Source organism: Excalfactoria chinensis, chromosome 1 (assembly GCF_039878825.1).
Source record: "Excalfactoria chinensis isolate bCotChi1 chromosome 1, bCotChi1.hap2, whole genome shotgun sequence".
Taxonomy (NCBI): Eukaryota; Metazoa; Chordata; class Aves; order Galliformes; family Phasianidae; genus Excalfactoria; species Excalfactoria chinensis.
The window spans coordinates 138,060,279-138,081,121 of NC_092825.1; the positions used below are offsets into that span (position 1 = coordinate 138,060,279).

The 20,843-nt window shown below is 37.7% G+C and overlaps 1 protein-coding gene across 1 annotated transcript in view; it reads left to right on the forward strand.

Annotated features, from left to right (window-relative positions):
- Positions 1-20,843, forward strand: part of ABCC4 (ATP binding cassette subfamily C member 4 (PEL blood group)) — a 140,275-nt gene that overhangs the window by 18,649 nt on the left and 100,783 nt on the right. The window contains exons 5-13 of the mRNA XM_072353449.1: positions 1,935-2,024; positions 2,504-2,667; positions 6,604-6,729; positions 9,155-9,404; positions 12,143-12,247; positions 15,597-15,686; positions 16,041-16,232; positions 17,722-17,816; positions 17,939-18,025. Of these exons, the coding sequence (XP_072209550.1) occupies positions 1,935-2,024; positions 2,504-2,667; positions 6,604-6,729; positions 9,155-9,404; positions 12,143-12,247; positions 15,597-15,686; positions 16,041-16,232; positions 17,722-17,816; positions 17,939-18,025 (1,199 nt within the window). The remainder of the gene's footprint in view (positions 1-1,934; positions 2,025-2,503; positions 2,668-6,603; positions 6,730-9,154; positions 9,405-12,142; positions 12,248-15,596; positions 15,687-16,040; positions 16,233-17,721; positions 17,817-17,938; positions 18,026-20,843) is intronic.

The following is a 20,843-nucleotide window of genomic DNA, read 5'->3' on the forward strand; positions in this document are numbered from 1 at the left end:
CTAAACTGATTATCATAACACAGTTTGAAATTCATGAAATATGTATATAGTGGTGATATTGTTGCGGTGTTGATATTAGCTTAGAAGCCTAGAAGCTTGGAAAAGAAGTGTTTATAATGTGCATCCTTATTTCCGGAGATGTGATTAAATGGGAAATTAATCTCCCCTCATCTCATAGATGTTTACTCCTGAGGGTGAAGGCTGAGGTCGCAGTAGAACATTGATAAACCCTACTAATCAGTTGTCTTCATTATCTGAGGCTTATAGATAGGTCATACTTTCTCTTTATCCGCATAGATGCTTTTGAAAGAATCTGGATGCTCGTTTACCAGCAGTTTTGCGGTGATCATTAAGTGCCATAGTAAATAGAACCTTGGATTTACAAGGATGAGTGGGTTGAATGGGAGAGCATTCTTAATACAGAACTTCAGATGGCAGTTGAACTTCTTATGTTTGGTACCTTTTACTGTTTCTGGAAAAGTTAAAATCTGCTCTTGTTTGCAAGATGCCTGTATTCAAGCTCTAAAGGTTTTGTGATCAGTAAGTACTAGTGATGCACACAGGGAAAAGAAATATCTGTCTTATAGCTCAACTTCATTCTTTAAAGCCAAAGACTATTTAGGGACAGCTTGGAGGGGGGGAAGACTTGTAGGTTCAGAATTAAACACTAATGCCCTGGAGGCATTCAAAGCCAGGCTGGATGTGGCTCTGGGCAGCCTGGTCTGGTGGTTGGTGACCCTGCACATAGCAGGGGGGTTGAAACTGTATGAGCATTGCGGTCCTTTTCAGCCCAGGCCGTTCTTTGATCCCTATGCTGAAAGCAGAGAGCCAGCAAATGTACAGTGAAATGTAAGTTCAGTGTACAGTTGCATTTTAAAAATTGTTAGCTTCAATTATTTTTTGGTTGTGTTTCTTATCTTGAGAGTGAATTTGGAAGTGCTATGATCAAAGCAATATTTAAAGCCATGGGTAGTGGGAAGGGAAAGTAGACGTGTGCCAGGTAGAGATACTCAGTGTTTTTGAAAAGTGAGGTATTCATATTACAGGCAAATGTGTAGCACATTTTGTTTGTTGTTTTGTTTGTGCTCCTAAACTGTTTTCTTTGTAGCACATATAGAAGAGAAGCAGAGAATGTTATCTGCATCTTTGAGCTATCTCAGTTTGGATCTCTGTGGTAATACTCAGACTGCAGATTTATGGATAAGATATTTTTGGGGATATTGTTGTAATCACATTCTGTTTTCTACTGATTAATCTATATCAGCCTGCAAAACTGTTTGGTACTTATTGCTGTTGTTTTTTCATAGCACGTGCTTCATTTAATGTAGTCTAGAAATTTTAGGATTTAACAGTTATTGTTACCAATAGAAATGCTTACACTTTGTAGAGGGATACAAACTTCGATTTTCAAAGACAGAAGATGAAGTTTGCATTGTTGTTAAGGAGTGATAATATAAAAAGAATAATTTCATTTATTGCATTCTGCCAGGAATCTCTCAACAAAATTATTTTGATTGTCCAAACAGTCCTGATTTTAATTTGATCTTCAGGTAGAGGTTTCTATTTTAATTCTGTATAGTTGCTTGTAATATGAGTGAGAGAGAAATGTAAAAGAAGAGTTAAAAGCTTTTCTGTCTAGCTTTAATAACTGCTATGTTGCTGTTTTCCCACTTCAGAGCAAGTGAAGGTAGTGTTTCTTATGGCACTTGTGTTCTTGCAGTCTTTTCCCTACACTGCTTGTTTTTTTTATATGCTCACCTTCAGGACTTTGTTTGGAATGTTAACCAACATTGTCTAACATTTTAGGATTGTGCCTGGGTACTCTCAGGCAAAAGCTTTTGCTCCAGCATTGTATTCGTGTATTGAGTCTTCTAAGTGAGTGTATCCTGTGCTGTATAAGCTATGACAAATTGGGACTGCTTTGAATTTTTTAGGCACTTCGTCTCAGTAATGTAGCTATGGCAAAAACTACCACTGGACAAATAGTAAATCTTCTCTCAAATGATGTGAACAAATTTGATCAGGTAAGAACTCTTGCAGATCTTTCTGGTGATAAGTATTTTTTTAGGAACATTTCTTCTAGTTGTTTCTCAAATATCACGTGGAAAGAGATATTCATAGAATCACAGAATCGTAGAGTATCCTGAGCCAGAAGAACTGATATGTACCATTGAGTCCAACTCCTTAAAACACTTTTTATTCCCATAAAACATTCTTTTTGCCCATTTCATACTTTCCCGCTGTTTTCCTAAGCTCAGTTGGATGTTTGTGCCTGTAGGTACAAGAGGGTCAATGTGGAGATTTATTTGCTTTATGGAGCTTAGGTGCCTCCATGTAGACTGCTGTATTCAGGTATCTGAATCTGGTGCAGAATTTCACCAGGTCTTCTGACTGAACGCCTCAGTACCTGCTGCAGACAAAGGTGCTTTTTCAATTTCACATTATTGGGATTTAATGTTTTAGATAGGAGTGAAAGCTGATGTTTCTTTCTCTGTTTGCCTAGGTAACAATTTTCTTGCACTTCTTGTGGGCTGGACCAATTCAAGCTGTAGCAGTAACAGTACTTCTCTGGATGGAAATAGGCCCATCATGTCTTGCAGGAATGGCAGTACTGATTATTCTTCTGCCTATACAAACCTGTATTGGGAGACTTTTTTCTTCTTTAAGGTAAGGTTGCATACATCAGGTTGTAGGTATTTTCTGACCTGAGTTTGAAAATGTACATACTTCGTTGTCTGAGAGCTGGATGGAGTTAGAGTACTGGTGTGGAAACAGCTTCCATTTGGTGAGGATTTTTGCTTTCTCTTTGATCTCTGCCAATGTTTCTCATAGTTAATAATGCAAGATTTCTGAAGCCCTGTTCACAGGGACTTGAAGTCCTTCAGAAATGCAGACAATATCTGGCACTTTTTAGACATTTAGTATATTAAAGCCTTGGGCTATTTCTGTAGTTGCCTTGTAGCTCTTCAGCATCTACCTTGTAGGTTTTGGGCATAGAGTTGCATAGTAACTTGAGCTTTGCCTTACTTAGCTAATGCTTAGTGGGGAGATTATTACTTGTCAGTCTTGACACAAGTTTGACTTATTGAGATGATAAAGGTGGATTAGAAAGCTCTTAAAGTTTTGTGTTTAAAAATCTTGTTGTCTCTTTTCCAAAATAATGATGTACAGAAGAACAAAGCAAAGGAAATGAGAGAAAGGTAGAGCAAAATTATGACCACAGTTTTGATGCCAGCTATGAGATTTTTAGCCCCAAGTTTCTAGGGTTGCAGATACATAAAATGGATCTGCAGTAGTTTTCCGCTGTCAGATCAATTTAATTTATTTTTCTGTGACTTCCTCTTAAGAAATGACTTACCTCAGGTGGGAATGTTGGGTTATCTTTAATGTCCCAGCTTCCTAATTTTCCTTCTATTGTGTAATAAATCATGGTCTACTTGCATCTTGATTTTATAAATGACTTTTTCATCTAAATGGAAATACTTCTTTTTCTGGGTGCTCGTACACTTTGTAGTGTTATGCATCATTGTTTCACTTCTGTTCACAGTGAGTGGGTTCCTTCTAGCTCTTCAAATAAGTCAAACTTCATTTTTAGTGGATTTTTGTGGGGTAATCCAGTTTCGAGTTGGATTTTAAGACAGGTTTTCCAGAAGTATTGGCTGGCATTGCCATTGCATGGCTATGTATGAAAAGAGGGCTGAGAATTACAAAACTAGACCAAGTCAGATATACTTCTGTTTGTAATCACTGTGTTAGTCTTCAGTTATTATGCTTATGTGCTATTTCTCAAATAATGAGTCATACCGTGTTCTCTGTCAGCTTCTTAGGCTTTTTATGATAAGATCTGTTTGTAGAACATATATTCCTAAGTCTAAATTTTCACTGCATATGTGCTATGCATGCATATGTGTCAAGATACTTTCCTCTTGGTTTGAGTTTTAATGTCAAAAATTAGCATCTAAATAGTGCCTTATCCATGGTATTCAGAGTGCTTTTCCAAAGTGGTAAGCATTATTATCCCCATTTTACAGATGGGAAACTGAGGCACAAAGATTAAGGGACTTGCCCAGGGTCAGACAACAAGGTGACAAAAATCTCTTCTGTAAGGTATGTATTTTAAAGGTTAGCCAGTGGCTGTGTAACATTCCTTGGGTTTTTCCCCTATTAATTAATGGCCACTTTATTGGATATAGTGCTAGGGAAAGAATTTGTTAACAAGAAAGAACTTTTGCTCACATACATGTGCACATATCTCCCTGTTTGTGAATACAAATGCCCAGTGAACAGAAGTTGTTACTTAAAAGACTGAAATGGATTCCAGCTTTGTAATGATGTGTATTTTGTGTATTTTCACGTGATAACTGCTGGAAATCTGTGTGGATATGAGGAAATCACCCCATGAATATGTAGTTTAATAATTTAAGGCTTTTCCACAAATCCAGGTGCAGTCCATGTGGCACATAGTTTGTGCTGTTGCTCAACATTGTGCTTTTAACCCAGTGTTTTAAACATATGCACACCAGTTCATTACACAGGTACTTATTCTGTCTTCCTGTGCGTTTACCTGCAGGATTACTGGGAGTTGCACAAAATACACATGAAATTGTACATTATCTGAGAAATAGTTCAGGTAGTGGACTGAAGACTGTTTAAAATATATTCACAAGGACTGAACCCTCTCAGTGCTTAGCCATGCAACTGTAATGTTCCCATTTAGAGCTCTACATATACATAAATTTATTTATTAAAAAAATAATGTTTGGAACTGTTGTGTCAAACATTACCAGAATGCACTGGATATACATCATGAATGTGAAAAGGAGTTCTGTAACTTGCTTAATTTAAAGTGAGTATTACTGTAATACTTCTGAGAAGGCTCGTAAGCCTTGAGAACACTCTAGGGAGATCTGATAGCAACCTTTCAGTTTCTAAAGGAGGACTGTAAGAAGGATGGGATCGGACTCTTCAGCAGTTTCTGTTGTGATAGAAGAAGGGGAAATGGCTTCAAACTAAAAGGGGAGAGATTTAGATTGGGTATAAGATATTTTTTACACTAAGGATGGTAAGGCACTGGAACAGATTGTCCAGAGAGTCAGTGGATACCCCATCCCTAGCGGTATTCAAGGTCAGGCTGAACTGTGCTCTGAGCAACCTGATCTAGCTGTAGGTATTTCTGTTACTTGCAGGGGAGGCTGGTCAAGATGACCTTAAAGGGTTCCTTCCAACCTTCTGTCATCTAGAGACCAAATCTGGAATTTACCTTTGAAAGGTAACTGTTTCTGGAAGGTTGCTGGTGAAAATCATTGTTGCTACAGAGACATGAACAACACATTCTGCATTTTGTGGTGCAGAGGTGAGGGAGAAGGAGGAGGTCTCTCATTCTTTGAGGAAATCTTTTTGTCTCACTGCTTCTTTTTGAAAGAGGAAGAAAAGGACTTTGCAAAAATTCTCTCACTCTGTGCTAGTAAGGTTGGTTAAGGCTAAACAACCTTCCTATGTGCTAGTAAGAAGACTTGATTACTTTAGGGCCAGTTTCTTTGATTTATTCTGTAATAACTTGGTTTTGTCATGCTCACTTTTATGGATCACTGGGTATCCATAACTGATCAGTTAGTTTAAAATGATGAGCAGTTACCTGATGTTCTTTCTTCGTATCTCTTTTGGTCATGGCTGTTTCTTCTAGAAACGTCCTGCAGGGGAGCAGATTAAACTGATGAGCCTTGTTTTGTTTTTTAATATGGTCTCTGAGTTTGTCTTTCATTGATTTTATATATAAAAATATATTCTTTAGAAGAAAAAAAGTGGGACTCATCAAAATAAGGCCCACCGTAGGTAATTGTGTGCTAAGTATACTTATCTACATGAATGAATTCAGAATTGTATTCTGCTTTATTAGCAAGGCTTATACATTTGTGATATAGCTTCTAACTTTCAGTGCTTTTTTCGTAATTGAAACTTTATTATTTAATTGTATGTATTTCCTACTTTGTTTATCAATTCAGTCATGCATGGCGAGAGTAGGCATGCTTCATTCAGCATTTCTTTAAATCAGCACTTAAATTCTATTTATTTACTTAGGAAATTTAGGTATGTTTTTGTTTCTCCTAAATTATAGCTCATGCTGTGTTACAAGTAACCTTTACTTCAAGAAGAATTAGCCTTAAGATGCAAAGCAAGGCCTGTTTCTTTAACATCAAAATAGCACTGAGAGAATAGGTTTGAAATGTGAAAATAACTCTTAAAAATGTATACTTTTCCAGTGTTTTTGTTTGCTCTAATTGTAACACTTAGCATTTTTATTATGAAGGCTTTTTTATACACAAGAATGTAATTTAAGGAATGCAGTGTGCTGGGACAAACTGTTAATGCAGTTATGGACGTTGAATCAACTGACAGTTCCCTAAGAATGGGGAATGTCAGGAACACGTATGGAAGTATCAAATCTGTTTGCTGTGTGTGAGCTGTAAAATACTGTTTAAGAAAGATCTTTAATGTAGTTTCAATTGTGTGAATCCACAAACTTAATATGAGTGTATTATACGATCAAAAATAGTTTATCTTCTTTTGAAAACCTTGATAATTTTTACTTTCTTCTATTTACAGGAGTAAGACAGCTGCCTTTACAGATGTCAGGATTAGGACCATGAATGAAGTCATAAGTGGTATGAAGATAATAAAGATGTATGCTTGGGAAAAATCATTTGCGGAGCTCGTTAGTGGTTTGAGAAGGTAATCCTTGAGAGATACAGCTTGGTTTATGATCTGTATTTGCTTCTGTTTTTTACATGCCAATAGGTGCGTTATTTTGTGCTTTAAAGTGAAGTTTGCTTGAACTTCTTTGGCCTTAGCCTTCTGTAGCGAGAGTGAAAGATTGAAAATATATATTCCGGGGGGACAGAAGAAGTAAAAATCATTTCATATTTGTAAATCGTATACTTTTTTTTATTATTTTCTTTTATAGTTGTGCTTATGTGATAAATGAAGTAATTGAAAAATTTCATCCTCATGGCCCTCTAAGCTAATAAAATGAGACCAATAAGCAGACATTTCTCTTTTGAGAAATATGTGCTGTTTGACTTTGTCCTACATGAATAGCATCCTCATATGCTACTCCACTTCTTGCCTTTGAAGTATCTTGGAGTACTGCTCCAACCACCTGGAAGGGGTGGAGGACAGAACAATAGCAGCTCAGAATTGCTCCTTTATAGAGGTCTACCAGCATCTGATTAAAACTTAACTCATAAATTCTGTTTTCAACACTACTTGCTCTTCAGAATTCAGGATCCTATGCTGACCAAATGTTCTCGACTGATTGAAGGTTTCATAGTCCTTCGTGGAGCCAGAGAGGATATTTCCTTATTGAAAACTTCCTCAGTGGGTGCATTCACATCACAACAGTCAGCACCTCTTTAAGATTAGTTTTTTTCCTGTTCAATGCTGGAGTGAAAAAGCTCTTCCAAAACACATCTTGAGCCCCCTTTCTTTCACTGCACAAATTAGAGGTCAGTTTTAATTTCAGCCAGGTGGTTGTTGCCCAGTGTTTCCACAATGGCCCTGAAAAGTTAAGATGGCATCTGAACTTCTCTGTTCTTCTTCCTGTGGCTGTCTGTGTTATTTTCCATTGAAATAACTCTCTCCCATAAGACAGTGTTCTATATAATATAAAGCCTATGGGTAGGCTGCAATTTATCAGATATTTATGGAGAATAGCACAGAGAACTTGCTAATTATCCACAGATAGAGGATTATTAAGGATTATTAGAATGTGGGAAAGAAGTTTCATCCAGAAGTAATTAAATAAAACCCAGTTCAAATAGTTTACATTCAAGTGTTCTTTCACTGTCCTTCGGAGGAGGTCTGAGATTGTGAGCCCTTAAGCTGAGAAAATGTCTTTGAAATGCTTTGTAAGTCTCTCAGTTCAGCCAATTTGGCAAGTATGGTGGGAAAGTTGCTTAACGAGTTTTCCAGTAGTAGATCTTGCATCTTTCTTTTCCTAAGTGAGGACCTAATGTACTTCAAGTGATATGATCATGACCTGACTTTCTGATCTTTGTGTATAGTTTCAAGTAGAAAGTAATCAAAATGATTGAGTTTTTAACTGAGAATTGCTAGAATATTTAGGAAGATAAGTTAGGAATTGTTGTAGTAAAATTCCGTATTATTTCAAGCAGATAAAAGTACATTGTGTGGGGAAGAAACAAATTATTATGTCTCTTTTGATAAAGAAAACCTCTTACTTTAATGTGAACTTAAGCCTGCTGGCAGTGTCATTGTAGACAGTGCAGTAATATTTTGAGCACTGGACTTGAGGAGTCATTTAGAACTGGAAACTGAAATTTAACTAAAATGAAAACTGAAAACACATACTTCATCAGCCATTCTGTTTCTGCAGGGAGGCTTCTGTGTCTGTGCCATTCATCACGTACTGTTTAGCTGAGGGACTGTTTGCCAAAACAGTTGGCCTCACAGACCAGTATTCTCTTAATTATGAACCAGAACTCCTAGAGCAGAAGAAACCAGGAGCAGGATCCAAAGTGAGAAGGATTTAGGCTGAGATCAAAGGAAATATTGCAAACCTCATGATCCAGCTTGAGGAACAGCAGCTGATTGATGGTCCACAGATGGACTCTTTAGAAGTGATGGAAGTTGCTCTGTTTTTCTGGTGGTGGAGAATGTGTTGATCGTATCAAGAGTTTGTGAGTAAACTCAGGTTTTTGTGTTGGAAAAATAAGGAGCTGTTTGATGCTTGACCATCATACAGATTTCTTTTCCTTTTTTCTCTTGTACACCATCCAGAAATAGTCAAAACAGGTTAGAATGGGAATTAAGATGATAGTTTGACCAAAGCAGGAAAGAAGAGTATTTTTGCTTTCTGTCGCTGAAAGATTCTCCTTTTTTCCTACAGCTGTCAAGATACTACGTATCTTAACTTTTTATTTTCCCCAATTCCTAAGACATTAGAATTTTGTTTTGCTATTTGCCACGTGCCCTGCTTTCCTTGCAGTTACTTTCTTCACATATGGGTTGGGGTGGTGTGAGGGGAGGAGAAAGGATATGAAAGTATAATCCTGTGAATGGGATCTCCCTCATCCTGTCGTTGAGGGCAGCTGTGATGGAAAGGATTGATGTGAATGTTTATATTTTTCATTTTTAGGAAGGAGATTGCCATGGTTTTGAAAAGCTCCTACCTTCGAGGATTGAACTTAGCCTCTTTCTTTGTGGCAAGCAAAATAACAGTGTTCATGACTTTCATGGCATACGTACTACTTGGCAATGTTATCTCTGCAAGTCGGGTGTTCGTTGCAGTGTCCCTGTATGGCGCAGTCAGACTGACAGTCACTCTATTCTTCCCTTCGGCTGTTGAGAGAGTGTCCGAGGCAGTGGTCAGCATACGACGAATCAAGGTATGATTATTAGTGTGAACGATTTGGTTTCATTGGTGAAAAAATATCAGACTGGGGCAAATAGAAATGCTGCATATGTCATTATATGGCTTTACAGAGTGTCACTGTGCCATTTGGTAATGAAGGTACCTAAAAATGTATTTGGTCCTCAAAGAAGCATTTTGTGAAAGGTGATGCAAATGGAGTTAGAAAAGCATAATGTGTGAAAATCACCACCCAACAAAATTGTAGTCCATAATGTTTCTTATTGCTGCTTAAGGTAGACTATAGGAGGAAAGAAAGATAAATGTTCAGGATGCTGGATGTTGCACAATGTCTTTTCAGTACTTACATGCACCTTGTGTTCATCTCCCACACAGTGCTCTTTCAGGTGATCGTTCTAGTTGTGCAGGTTGAGAAACATGAATGAAAGTCTAAAAAAGATGCCTTAGGAGCAAGACACAAAGGCGCTTGAGCAGATAGTGGCAATCCTTTTTTCTCATGTCTTCTTTTCCAGTAAATCCTATAATGCAAAAGATTTTGCTCTTGGCAGCTGGATTCAGTTTCTCTGCACTCGGGATATTCCTTAAGGATACTTCTTCGAAACCAGCTCCAGAATGAAGGTTCACTGGAATGGACAAATAATTGTCCTGATGAATCTTTAGCATTTCTGATGCAGACACCAACTTTTAAGCCTCCATTTCCAAAGCTACAAAGTGAGAGTTAGGCATTTTGCTACTGAATCACAAGATGCCTTGTAACTAAAGGTGTGTTACTGAAGTGTAAATAAATGGAAAGGAATTAGGAAGAGAGACTGGAAATACAGAAGGAAAAAAAAAAGGGGGGTTAAGGATGATGGCTATCTGGGCAAAACTGAAAATAATTGTTTTGCTTTTTAAGAGGGTACTTTCTCTATAGGCTTTATAGAATAAGTGAGTTTTCAGTGCTGTTCATAAATATGCTCAGTTGGAGACAAGAAAGCAGGAGATAGCATGCTTCAGGTGAAAATAAAGTATAGTCGGATGGGAAGTTTTTGCTGTTGCTCTGTATTCATGCATAAATACATAAAAACTGTGTCGCAGAAAGACTTCTTTTTTTCCTTTAAGCTGTCATGTCCCCTCACGTTAGCCATACAGCTGCATCTCTCCTTGAAGCTCACGCTTTTTGATGAAGCAATGGCTCATGGTGCCACTGCGAAGCAAAGTGAGAGCAGTTGTTTTCCAGAGGGCTGTTTTGACAGAGACTGCGGAAGGAGGGTAGAAATTATCTTAGTACAAAAGATGGAGGTTTTTTTTCTCAAGGACATGGTCCTATTTCAAGCTGATGTTTTGCTCCTTGGCATTCTGTGAATGCTAGCAGTTTCATTTTTCTCTGCACGAAAGATTATTAGGTATAAAAGTAACGGAAGTATGTTTTGAGAAATCTTCAGTCTCTAAGGCTTAAGTTATTCTGCTTCTGAAAACTTTATTCGTAGTGTTGATTTTCTGCACCCATCCCCTACTATGTAAAATTCCTGGTGTTGTCCCTTGTATTTTTCTTGTTTTGTACTGTTTTTCTTTAAAATCTTCCATGTTTGGCACTGTTACATTTTTTAGTTAAATGGCTAGCTAGCATTCATAGCTGATTGAACTGAGAGTCAATCAATGAATGCTGCTGCTAGAAGAGAAAGTCCTGGTAAGAGCTGAAACAGGAGACTGATTCCTTGCTTATAACTCTCTGATATTTGGGCCATTATCTAAACGCAAATCACATTTCAAAGGTTTTTTTTTAATGTCACACGCTGCAATGTGGATTTAGGTGTGTTTGGAATTTCTTGCTGACTGCCACCGTCATCTCCCACACCTGCCATTTGCACCTGCCTGTCTCAAACCAGACTCAGCAATACTCACTCACCTGGCTGGAGATCTCAGGCTTCTACTGACTTTGCACTTTTGCCTTTTGGTGGAGATGTGTGTGTGTGTTGAGTTTGGAGACTGCTGCATGAAATGCTTTGGCTTCTCACAGCTCTCTTAAAAATGGTGTTGAATTTTGAGCCAGGTCCCTTGTGCTTGCTGACTTGTAGAAGTGCTGTTCTCATCCTCAGAGCTGTCAGCTCTGTTTTGTTTCCTCTTAGTTACTGACTTCTGCAAGTCTTTGGCACCAGTCTCGTGTCTGCAGACTGCTATCTCAGTACTTGTTAGCTACACTTGACATTTCTCTAGGTGTTGTCTTTTAGAGACCTATTTAAGGTCTTTATGGTCAGCAGTTCAAATCATGATAGTTCTTCTGTGTTTTATCTTAAAATTGTGGTAATTTCTACCCGTGAATTTGCCTTTTTCCTTTTAAAGTGTGTTTGAGCTATCTATAATCTAACATCAGGCAAGGAAGGCGAGAAAGCAGTGGAACAATAAGGTGCTGCAGTTAAGGTTTCATCTCTTCTTCATGGGAAGAGGAAATCAAATAATTATAAGCTTTGTCAGGACTGATTGTGAAGTTCTGTTTGCTGAAGGAATTTTCTGTTGCCAAGCAGGTTGCTGTTAAGAGCCTTGCAGTACTGCTGTGCAATGAAATCTGCACTTCTGCGTGGTCTCTGGGATGATCAGCTAGTTAGAGGTGCATTGCTTGAATAAGTTGTACATTGCTTTGGAAATACAGTTCTTTCCTAAGTTAGTGTACTTTGTCCATCAATTATGTTTTGTGTGCTGCTTGCAAAAGCACATGCTTGGGTTTCTTTCCCAGTCTCACACTAGGTGATATCCTGTTCTTTTATTTTACTGCAGAACTTCCTGCTACTTGATGAGGTCTCACACTTCAAACCACAACTGCATGATAATAATGAGAATGTCATTCTTCATGTTCAGGATTTGACTTGCTACTGGGATAAGGTAAACTTACTTTTAATAAATGCTAAGCGTATACTGGTGCTGTAGACATCTGTAAGCCTAAAAATCACAATGTGTGTAGTGTGCTCCTGTTTTGTATTCCATCATTTGTGTAGGAGAAACCTTTTAGTGTGTTAGACTAACTCTGTTCAATAGTATTAAATGGTATCAAATGGCATCTAAGGACAGTCAGCACATTAAGGCAGGCCTTAGCATATCTGTGTTTTGTGTTTTCAGTGAACTGAATGTTGATCAATGCTTTAGTCTAGAAGGAGTACGATATTGTACTTCCCATAGCAGGTTTGAAAGCTTTGGACTAGTTTACAAGTCTTTGTTACTCTGTGCATTTTAACTGAGAATGTTCGGTTACAAATTGTCCTTTACTTAAAATGCATCACGCTTGCCAAAATGGCGGTTAACAGTCTATAGGAAACGGTTGCACAGTATTCCCATAAAACACCTTCAGGTTTTTCCTGAGTTATTTGTATTATGTAAAGCTGGGTAGCATGACTGGAATTACTGGTTTCCTTTTGGTTTAAAAAATAAAACTCTTAATGTAACTTTTATTTTGATATTTAATTGAAATGTGCATGGGAGAAGAACGGTTCTCCCAGAAATGTAAAAGCAGCTCAGACTATTTTTCTTACATACTCTTATAATAATGCAAATTAATTTTATACAGTTGCTAAGAGAAGAGATGGTGAGTTCTGTGAGAGAGGATTTATAAAAGAGGTAATAAAAGTATGCTGTACTTTGTCATATAAGCAACTTAGCTTGTTACCATAGTGGATCTCTCGTGATTCTTTGGATCTCTGTATAACAACCGTACAGCTGAATGATGATTTTTTGTTTGTTTGTTTTTAAAGATTATGAGCCAAAGTAGATACTTAAGGGGAAAAAAGAAAAAACACAACTAAACAAACAAACCCAAACGCAGCCCACAAATCCAAAATCACTGGAAGTAAAAAAAAGGATTATTAGATAGACTCTTAGGAAAACAACTTAACATGGTGTATTACAGTTTATCAAAAGATAAACAAAACCAATTAATTCACGGTCACACTCTTGTTTTACTGAGGCAAGTCTTATCTGAGTTCTACAGGCTTGTCTGATAGCAGCATGGAACCAGGGATTCTTCGATACGGGGTTTTTCATCATGTGCCTTTAATTTCTGGAACAGCCCGTCCGCTCAGCTGAAAAACTTCCATTTAAAATTCAAGAATTTGAACAGTGGCCAAGTTTGTCCCTCGTCGTTTTAGTTACTTAAATGAGGAGCCTAAGCAGTATAGTACTTCCATACAATGTGTTATCTCTGTAGATGGGATGAATTACTACTTTTATTTGGGTATGGGATGTAACATCTGCCCAAGCTCACCTAAGGAGTTGCTACCACTGAAGGGATCAATCCCGTGTCCTTCTACATTCCTACTTTGTTCTTCATGCCACGTGCTAGTATTAATGCTTGTATCTATCACCCCACAGTGAGCCAGTTCACAGGGATAGAGTAGCAGAAAATAAATCACTTTTAATGTGATTTGTTCTTTGAAAGCTGAGTCCTGTGAACAACCTGTCCACAAATCTAGGAAAGAAGGAAAGTGACAGGTGCTTGTCAGGGTGCAAGTTTAGGCTGTTACGATGTTCTGTTTTGAAAACCTGGGCATGGATCTTGTGTAGTTTCAGAAACATGACCTAAAGACCTCATTACAGTCATCGAGAGGTCTGTGGTAGGGCTGGTGTGTGGGAAAGCTTATGTACTTTCCTGTAAAGACAAATTGATTTAATAACAGATATTTTCTCATCCTGAAAACTTGGCATTAGAAAAAAAAATGCATTTTCTTTCACAAACTGGTGGAGCTCTCCAGACCTTAACTCCAGTTTAGTACCTGAACTGGGTACTCTGGACTGAGAAATGAAATGAATAGAATTGAGAATATAGCTGTGTTGCTGCCACCTTGTGGAAGTGAACGATAGCAACAGAGTGGTTTTGGAGTGTTGCACAGCGCTTTGGATTCTTACACTGTGTCTGATTTAATGCAGAATTCATGGTTGTTGTCTAAGATACCAAATCCAATGGGATGTTTGCTACTGGGCTCTGAGGGCTTTCCTGTTACATAAAGCATTTCTCCTGGCCGGAGGAGGCACGTGCATGTCAGCATAGTTCTCCTAGCTGTCACAGATAGGAGCAAATACCTCTCATAACCTCAACCATGCTTTTCCTAAATCAATTAAAACAGCTAGTTGCAAGCTTCCCTTTTTGACAGTTCCAGAATTTGTTCAAAGTGCAGCTTGATTGCTTTTATTTTGCTGTATACATTTTAGTACAGTCTAAGATGCATGTAAGAGTAGGTCCTGTTACAAGGATGTTTTGCTTTAACGGGAGGAAACTGCTATTAAATACATGAAGATTCTTTCTTTTCATAAGAAATAGAGGAAAGGAAGTGGAGATGCCACTCAGTATCTCAGTAATCAGATACAGTGCACGAATGGGGATGGATGAGGAGCCATCTGGGAACTTATAGGTTAGAATTAAAGGTAGCAGTTGATAACAGCCAACTTTGCTTCACTTAGGGCAAATTGTGCCTGACAAATTTGGTGGCCTTCTATTATGGGGTTACAGTGTTCATGGGTAAGGGAGAAGCAACTGATGTTGACTGCCTGTACTTGAGTGAAGCTTTTGAGTGTCAAACATGACATCTTTGTCAGTAAATGATGGATGGACCATTTTGTGCATAAGGAATTGCATAAATTGTTGCCCTGAAAGTGTTGTGTTCAGTGGCTCAATGTCCTGGTGGAGAGCACTGATGAACGTTGTTCCTTGGGGAATTAGACTAATGCTGTTAGACATCTTTGCTAATGACATGGACAGGGGCATTGTGTGTACCCTCAGCAGGTATATGAACGACACCAAACTTTGTGGTGAAGTTGACATGTTGGAGTGACACGGGTTAAATCAGATGCCCATCTGCATGGTGAAGCTGAATGTGCACAGCTGGAGCTGTGAATGCAGTGAAGGTGGCCAGCCATGATCTCCTGTTTTCAAGGCTGCTGTCTCAGTTCTGTGCTGAGCTACAGCCTGGAGATGTAGGCTGGGAAGAAGTACTGCTGCTATTGCCTTTGGGTTCCTCATTCCCTGAATGCAATTTTGTGTGTTAGTCAGTTTGGATTAGAGATTGGTGTCTGTCAGAGGTGTTCGTTAATTACTGAAGAAAGAAACTATGTGTCTTAAAATATGGTTGTCATAATGGGTTGCTAACTTATGGTCATTTACGTTCATTATCCTCTGTTTCTAAGAGCTGTTTTGATGATGTACATTTCATTACTGATGAAGCGTGACTTTTTCTTAAATCCATAGAGTTTAGAAAGCCCAGCACTCCAGCAGCTTTCATTTACCGTCAGACAAGGGGAATTACTGGCTGTGATCGGTCCTGTGGGAGCTGGAAAAGTAAGTCCATTCTGTGGGGTTTTTTAGTCTGTTGACATGGCTAAATATAAGTATAAATGGCTAAAAGCTTGGAATTGTAAAGATCTTTTGTGTATGATAGTATGCATTACATCAGGGTGCTGTCATTCAAGAAAGGCAGATGTCCTTCTGTGGGTGGGGAGGAAAGTCTTCAAAGTTGGACTGTGCTTTGCATTTTCCTTCTAGACTGCATGTAAAGGATACTAGTGCATTTAGACTAACAGCACTTTGGGTGGCAGAGTGAAATAGGCCATCATGCCAATAAACACTACTCAAGCTCCGTGATGTTTTGATTGCAGTCAGACTTCTGAGTTTTTATTTTATGATGTTTTTCAGTCTTCACTCCTAAGTGCTGTGCTTGGTGAGCTGCCTAAGGAGAAAGGTTTGATAAATGTTTCTGGAAGAATTGCCTATGTTTCTCAGCAGCCTTGGGTGTTTTCTGGTACTGTAAGAAGTAACATACTGTTTGACAAGGAGTACGAGAGAGAAAAATACGAAAGAGTTTTAAAAGTCTGCGCACTTAAAAAGGTATGATTTTCTTTTTGTGTGTTTTATCCTCACCATTAATCGTAATGTTCTTGCAGGATAGCGCTGCGTTACATAACACATAGAATGGCTTTTTATTTGTACTATGGGAAAGAAATTCCTAATAGAGATGCAGGCATTATTTTTGACATCTACGTGTGAGGACATTCCTATAATTCCTAAAACTTTCACTAGAGGGTGATGTAGTTTACGTGAAGCTCAAACAAATTTGGAAAAAAGCTATTCACAATTGTTTAATTTCATAACCACGTTCTTCAGCATTACAGTAAATGTGTGCATAGGTTTAACAAAACGTGAAAAAAAACAAATGATCAAACTAACACTGTTTGTGACTTTTATTGTATGAATATCCTTTATGCTTTATTAGAAATAAAAATGTATGCATCCTTTATTATGCATTGGTAACAGCTATTGAAGGAACCTTAGTGGTATACATTGGATAACTTGCTGAGTCCAAGGAGTTTTATGAAAAAATATTTTTGAAAGGTCTGCATGTAAAGGAGTTTGTGACATGAGATACAGAAGAGGATTAAGCCAGATTTGTCAAGAAACAGACATTTTGCTTGGCAGCTAAAAAGGTTTTATGCAGCACGTTACGATATTCCTGTCAGCAGCAACACAGGTGAAAAGCAGATGGTTACTATGATGAAATTCTTTTTTGCAAGGCTTACACATAGTGGGTTGAGTTTAATATCTTCTGCTGATACTCAGTCATAGGCTGTTGTCTGAAATTAAGGTTTCATTGACCTAAATGATGGCAGACTGTTAAAAAAAACCCACAGCATTTGATAGTAGACATGTTTTCATTCTTTTGTTTCAAATTTATGTATCTGATAAAAGTTTTGAATATGTTTCATAGCTTAATATAAAACTTCTGTGTTCACTGGAGGAAATACAGAAGTATGAGGTGGAACACTGTGCATTTTATTCTAACTCAGTAGTCTGCAGTCCTATAAGTTGACCAATTTTCTGTAATGAATGGTGTGGTTATTTCTTTCTAATAAGTCATAGTGAAAATAAAACAAATGTAATTCTTAGGGATAACGATAAACGGAAAATTATCTACTGATAGAGGCCAGTTCAGTTTTATTTATTGTGACAATTCATTTTGTTAAATAATTAATTTACTATCATCATCACTAATTTTTATTTTAGACTGGTCTGAATCACCAACAAGTATTCCATATAACAGTAAGAATGGTTGTGCACTTTCCTTTGGCAAACGTTGTTGTAAAACAAATCCTTAAGGCCTCACCTATTTTTCCTGCTTTCTCAGTAATCTTTTGCTGGAGGTACAAACTAAGAAATTAATTGTAGATATTTCATCCAGTATAGTCCTTGTTTTTTGATGTAAGGTAATATATAAACAATGCTATTGAAATAGGAGAGTGTTTTCTTCAAATAGGCTTATTTTTGAGGTTAAAATGATTAATTTTTTTAATTGCTTTCTGCCTGTTCTTTACGTTCACAGGATTTGGACTTATTAGCAAATGGTGACTTAACAGTTATAGGAGATCGTGGAGCTACGCTGAGTGGAGGACAGAAAGCCCGTGTAAATCTGGCCAGGTTAGTATTTTTTTGTTGTTTCTAAAACGCGTATGTGGTATATAATGTATATAATGTCATTAGTGACTAAAAGTAAATGAATGTAAAACTTTGTGACACTGCCTTTTCTTTAAACCTTGTAGAGCTGTATATCAAGATGCAGATATCTATCTTTTGGACGATCCACTGAGTGCAGTAGATTCTGAAGTTGGAAGACATTTGTTTGAAAAGTAGGTTATTGCTTTATTTTTATTTAAAATATGGTTGTTGTCCGTCAATTTCTTATAGAGGAACTTGGAAAAGCACTTTTGGATATATGGTTCACAACATTTAATGCATTCACTTTCTGCATTTATTTTTCTTCTCTTATATATTTGGAAGAGCTGTGAGTCTTTCCTGCCTTTTTTTTTTTTTCTTTATTTTTAAAAGCTTTGGAGTACTCTGGTTTGAAGATATTAGATTTATACCTAAGGAAATATGTGCTGTTTTCTTGAGGAGAATGACAGATTTTACATCAATATTGATCAGTATTGGGTTTTATGAACATTCGTACCAAGTGAAGAACAATGTGGGCTGGAATTTCAAACTCTTAGTTTTGTTGCAGCTTTATTTGTGGAGTAGTTTATTAGCAGCTTTATTGGTGTGATAAACACTCCAAGCAGCTGAAGAAAAGGCCAAAACTCTTGCAGTCTTGAGTGGCTGAAATTTCTCTTCGAAGAAACAGGGAACTGTGGCCTGTAGACCAGACTGTGGAGAGCAAAAATAGAGGAGAATGTATAAGCTTAACATAAAAAAGAGAGATTAGACCCTTTCCTATTTCTGGAGAGGACAGTCTTCATTAAAAATGAGGTTTCCTTCTCAGTGAGCTTTCTTTGTCTCTCTTCTTTCAAACTGCCTAATCTACAGCATAGTGATACTACAAGAATAATCCAGTTATCCCCAGCCAGTGTTTTGTCCTTGCTTCTTCATAGCCTCCTTCTTTCCCTGTCAAAAATAGAATTTTTCTAAGTGTAAGGGAAAGCTTCCACTGATTGAGTTTACTTGGCTTTGGTCAAAGCCTAAGTGAAAGCATTTTCCAAGGCATATGTACTTCCCTTGAATTCCACACTCAAAACTATTTAAATTTGCTTTTACTTTTGTTCCCTCCTCCGCACCCCTAGGCAAATGTAGGAACTTGCATTGAAGAAATGATCATAGAATTTCCATTGACCAACTCCGTATGCAAGTTCTTTTTTTCCCAAGTGTACAAGCTTTATGATTTTTTACGATGCATAGACTTCATATTTGTTATTGTATTCAGGTTCATTTTCACCTTCTGCAGCTGATCTCCGCTACTTCTGTAGCTGATGTACTCTGTAAAGTGCTCTAACACCTACTGGAGTTATCTAAGCTTTAGCCACTGCTGATCCGTTTTTGCACAAGATTGTGTGACAGCTTCAGCTTCTGAATGTGTCTGTGCCTTAGTCTGGAAAGCACACATGCCTATACTGTCAGTCTGTCTCTTTTTTAGGACTGAAGGTTTATTTGCTGAAGGGAAAACGGGGAAGTATAGTAGTGCCTTGGTTGGAAGTGGCCTCTTTGATTTATTCTGTGTTTTATGAGAGCTCTGATAGTGTCTCTGTATGTTGCTGCAGAACTGGAAGTCCGGATTTTTGTATGTGCTCTGCTAGCACATAGAAGGTCTTTAGTTTTGTAAGTTTCGCTGATAACTGTGGAGGTGAGAAGATGTAAAGAGATGACCTCAGAGAATGTGAGACTTGGAAAACTGGCTGTGGTTCTTCCTAGCAGCAGGAATTTTCGTTTACCTCTTCCTCCTGAGCTCTAAATTAATTTGAGGTAATGTACATTAAGAATGTTCTGTGAGGAAAGCAGTCTGTGTGGAGTAGTAGTGGCAAGGAAAATTGAGATGCGTCCCATCTTACCTTGTAAAAGGCACTGTGTTAGTGGGGATAGTTCAGTAGCTTTCCTTGAATAACAAGGCTGGGCTTGTTCCTTAGTGCTTCCTGAATAGCGCTAGAAATCTAAAGAAGAGAACACTTGAGCAAGAATGATTTCTTAGAACATCGTGCTGAGGAATGTCTGAGATACCACTTCATACAAACTGCCCCCAGGAATCCAAACCGCAAGGCGTAAAACAATGGGCGACATGGAAGAAATAGGGGGTTATTTAATGAGAATCTGAAATGGATATTGTTCAGTCCACTCGCTCTTCTTCTTTTTTTTTTCCTCTCCCTTTGTAATTCTATATTGAAGTTTAATTTTTTCTTTTAGGAGTGCCTAGTCTGTTTGTTTACATCTAAAGATAGGTATGTTCCTAGTGATTCCCTGAAGCTGTGGTCTGTAGAGGGCTGATTCATTACATTTGCTGCTTCTCTCTGTTCTGTTCAGCTGCTGTGGTAAACAGCTTAAAATATATAAATTCTTTTCAAATGAGAAAGAATGCGAGTAGCACAGCTCCAGTGGGAAAATAGTCCGTGATATTAATGAGGGCTTGTGTCTCTTACAAATTTTTCCGCAATACAGACAAGTTGTTCTGTGGATGATGGAGTAGATAAAGTCAGTTTTTGAATGAGTTTCCGTCTCTTGGTTGGATTCATTGAGGCCTAATGAGATACAAGTTGGATATTCCCTATTTTTGTGCTATTTGTCTGGTAAGTTCTCTGATAACTGCCAGTAGACCAGCATCAACCTTTTCATAAAAGAAGGCACTGATACTGTTCTGTATTTTTGTTTAACTGTGTGTGTATACGCATATATGCATACATAAATATGCATATATAGATGTGTTTTATTTTTATTCATATATAATATACATACAGAATCTTTTCACTACCTTAGGTAATTTTAGACCTCTGGATTTTCAACCAGGTTTGAAATGAGGGACATGCATTGCATATAGTGTGACATGTTTCCTTGTATGACAAAGTTTGGAATAGCCTGTCGTGCTCTGAGAAAGTAATTCAAGTCATACTTGGGCCCCAGATATTTCCTGGTCTGCTTATGCATCTTTGTAAGCATATTTCAGTAATTACATGGTTTCACATCTTC